At 37.7% G+C, this 3,366-nt stretch overlaps 1 protein-coding gene and 1 long non-coding RNA gene across 4 annotated transcripts in view; one reads left to right on the top strand and one right to left on the bottom strand.

Moving 5' to 3' along the window:
* The window catches only part of LOC132991139 (uncharacterized), a 1,502-nt gene extending 1,381 nt beyond the window's left edge, over nt 1-121 (bottom strand). Inside the window, exon 1 of the long non-coding RNA XR_009676140.1 lies at nt 1-121. This exon is cut by the window's left edge and continues 19 nt beyond it. This is a non-coding gene — a long non-coding RNA (uncharacterized LOC132991139).
* LOC132991091 (major histocompatibility complex class I-related gene protein-like) overlaps nt 1-2,345 on the top strand; it is a 10,348-nt gene extending 8,003 nt beyond the window's left edge. For 2 of the 3 annotated variants that reach the window (XM_061059699.1, XM_061059701.1), the window contains exons 5-8: nt 1-82; nt 212-229; nt 371-449; nt 1,039-2,345. The exon at nt 1-82 is cut by the window's left edge. In XM_061059699.1, coding sequence (XP_060915682.1) covers nt 1-82; nt 212-229; nt 371-423 — 153 coding nt within the window. In that variant the 3' untranslated portion in view covers nt 424-449; nt 1,039-2,345. The remainder of the gene's footprint in view (nt 83-211; nt 230-370; nt 450-1,038) is intronic. The other variant, XM_061059702.1, reaches the window with a different exon arrangement.
* Nucleotides 2,346-3,366: the final 1,021 nt, after the last annotated feature.

The raw sequence follows: 3,366 nt of genomic DNA on the forward strand, positions 1-3,366 counted from the left end.
ATCATTGTCATCATCGCTGTTGTTCTCCTTCTTGTAACCATCGTCTGTGCGGCTGGATTCTGCCTGTATAAGAAGAGAAATGGTGAGAGAGCAAAGTGGAAACATTCAAACATGTTTTTTATATTTACATCTGGTGAATAGTTCTCTTGAGGGAACCTTAAATAACCTTCAATGAAATAAATCTATAACAATCTTTTTTTTTCTGTTTCAGCCAAACGCCCTCCATCCCGTAAGTAGAACTTGATTTTATTATATTAAGTTTGACCTTAAATGAACTCTGTAAATGAAAAAGTGTTTCTGGAGTGTTTTCTGGTGTAAATGATGGTTTCAGAGTCGGATGTGTGCTAACATTGTGTTTCTGATCTTACAGCGGTAAACGACTCGGCTGTGCAACAAATGATGCTTCCAAATCCAAATACCTAAAAGACAAAGAGACGACCCTGAACCCAGTGAGTTACATGAAATAAGCCTTTCATTCAGGATATAGTCATTGTTCTGGTGGTGTGTGTGGTAAGTCAGGAAGACACTGCATGTAAACATTACTTCTGCTGCTGCGTCACCTGGACAGAGGCGGTAACCATAGTTACAGGCAGAGAGAAAAGAGAGTCACAGGTGAATGGGGAAGAGGAATCAGGAGTGTGTGTGTGTGTGTGTGTGTGTGTGTGTGTGTGTGTGTGTGTGTGTGTGTGTGTGTGTGTGTGTGTGTGTGTGTGTGTGTGTGTGTGTGTGTGTGTCTGTGTTTTCATATACGAGCTTATTCTTTTCTTTTTGGTTGTTACAGTAATTCTTTAAATCTGATTATAAAACTGCATAAAGGAGATCGTTTCTTTGTTATTGTAAAAAAGTTGATGACTCATTTTAGTGAAAAAGTTTATTTGAAGTGAAGGGAGATGATTTAAAGAAAGGTGCTTAAATGATGAAATCACTGTGACCTTTGACCTTGATGTTAAAACCTGGATTTGTGGATAAATTCTGTAAAAAAGTGATGATTAATATTATTTAATGTCATGTTTTCTCTTCTGTCTTTTTGTTCTAAAGGTTTACGGGTACGTTCTGCACTGAAACAAGGAGCAGACCGACTCGCTCTCCTGGGAATTAATTGGCTCTCATCGTATCAGACATGAAGTGATCAGAGTTGGGAATTTAAATTTAAATCTTTGAAATACAAAGAAAACAAGTTTGAAAAAGAGTTGACAAATGCTTTACAAATCTTCTCCAACATCAGGGTTGTTTGGTGACGTTAGTTTCAAATATAAAAAGCTTTTCCGCTGATAAAAGACGCTTAAATACATTTAAATGAAAACTTGATGATTTATTTTTTCGTCACCTGGAGAGAATCAGAAGATGAATCTATGACGGCATCACGCCGCTCTTCATGTGTTGAAGAAAGATTTGTGTGTTGATCTAAAATCCATCATAGTTGGATTTTTATACTTCTGGTGTTCAGAGCTTTGTGCTAAAACAAATGTTGGTGATAAATACGTTAATAAAGACTCACACACACACACACACACACACACACACACACACCTCAGATAAACCTCCCCAGTAACTGATCCATACTCATAGTGTCCGACATCATGATGATGTGTGGCTGTAAAATACAGAAACATCAACCAGAGGATGTTTTATTGAAGATTCTGAGAAAGCCCTGCTGTTGGTCTCTTGTTGTGTTCGACCACTTGGAGAAAAGAAACAGAATTGAGCGTTGAGAATTTGGCCCCCTGAGCGTCTTTAAGTGTCCATGAAGATGTTTTTCTTTTTATTATCCAATGATGAACTGTGCTCCAGTTTTCTCATGATTTATTTGATACAGGTTTTTGTCAAAGTACTCCATCTTTAAAGTATAACTAAATCCAACATGTAGAAAACATACCAGTAACTAACACACACACACACACACACACACACACACACACACACACACACACACACACACACACACACAATACAAACATGATACATTTTGTTTTCCAGTTGTGTAAATAGTATCACTTGTTTATTTTTTTAAGATTTCTTTTTGGGCTTTTCGTACCTTTACTGTAGAGATAGGACAGAGGATAGAGTGAAATCAGGGAGAGAGAGAGAGCGGGGAATGACGTGCAGGAAAGGAGCCACAGGTCGGATTTGAACCTGGTCCGTCCGCTTGTAGGACTACAGCCTCCATTCACCAGCTCCTCAGTACTGTTTATTTCTGCATAAGTAATGAAGAGTGTTGATTTAAACGAGGCTCAAGAGATTTATAATGTTTGTGTTTTCAGGTTTTTCATTAGTAATCAGGACTATGTTGTTTTTTCTTCTGTGATATATATTTTTAAATGAAGTTTAAATGCTTCAGCTGATAACACATTGATGTGATGAAAAGAAAAGTTGTTAGATATTTGTCTACTGATCAGAATAAGTGAATGATTTATGTTGTAAACCAATCAAAATGTAGAATCAATGCTCATAATTAGTTATTATGCCGGGTGATGTAAACATTACAAATTTGATTTTGTTTCAATAAAGCCTTTAAAAATTCCAAATGTGTGTCTTCTTGTGATTTCACATATTGTCTGAAGACATTCTGTTGTTAAGATTTGCTTTCCCTGCCCAAAATTAAAACTTTTTGGTCTCTTATATTCGACCACCTGTCCAAAGCTTTTAACATAAAAATCACTCCAGATCCTCGACTCGCTTTCTTTGGAGCGGCTGTCGTGAATCCGGCTTTGTTAATTGAATCACATTATCCTTCTGCAGTGGAAGTCAGAGACTAGTCCTCTATTCCAACAGTGGCTCAGAGATCTGGGGAGTGTACTTATTAAGAGATCAGAGATCACGTTTTCCTGAAAGTCTGGCATCTCGTATTTGATAAAGGGACAGCCACCCGGGAAAAGCTCAAGTTTAGAGGGCTCACACTCTTGAACATATATAGACTTGATGAGTGAATGTTTCTCATCCTTTTAGCTGGTGTCCTTGGCTCTGTTTTAACCTTTGTGTTGATGTTTGTCTCTTTTTGTTTTTCTTGGTCTATGCTCCTCTCCCATAAGCTCCTCTTGTATTGAACCCTGTAGACACTACTCTCCCAAAATGAGGACCTGTGGGGATGCACAGGTGATGGGATTAGTTGCATGCTATAAGAAGATAAACATGAAGGAACCTTTTATTTTTGTCCCAAGTGTACACTTTGTCTTTTATTTTCCCTTCAATTAAAACACATTTTGAAGTACAAGAACTTGCTTTCTTATTGAATAAGAAGAGGCACTCTAAGAAAAGATGTGAGAACTGTCATGTAAACTTTGCAGACTCCACTTTCCTCTTGTACTGCATGTATTGAACTGGTTTTCCCCTGAGCAAACCTGTTGCACTGAAGTCTGCCTAGCAACA

This window comes from Labrus mixtus, chromosome 16 (assembly GCF_963584025.1).
Source record: "Labrus mixtus chromosome 16, fLabMix1.1, whole genome shotgun sequence".
NCBI lineage: Eukaryota > Metazoa > Chordata > Actinopteri > Labriformes > Labridae > Labrus > Labrus mixtus.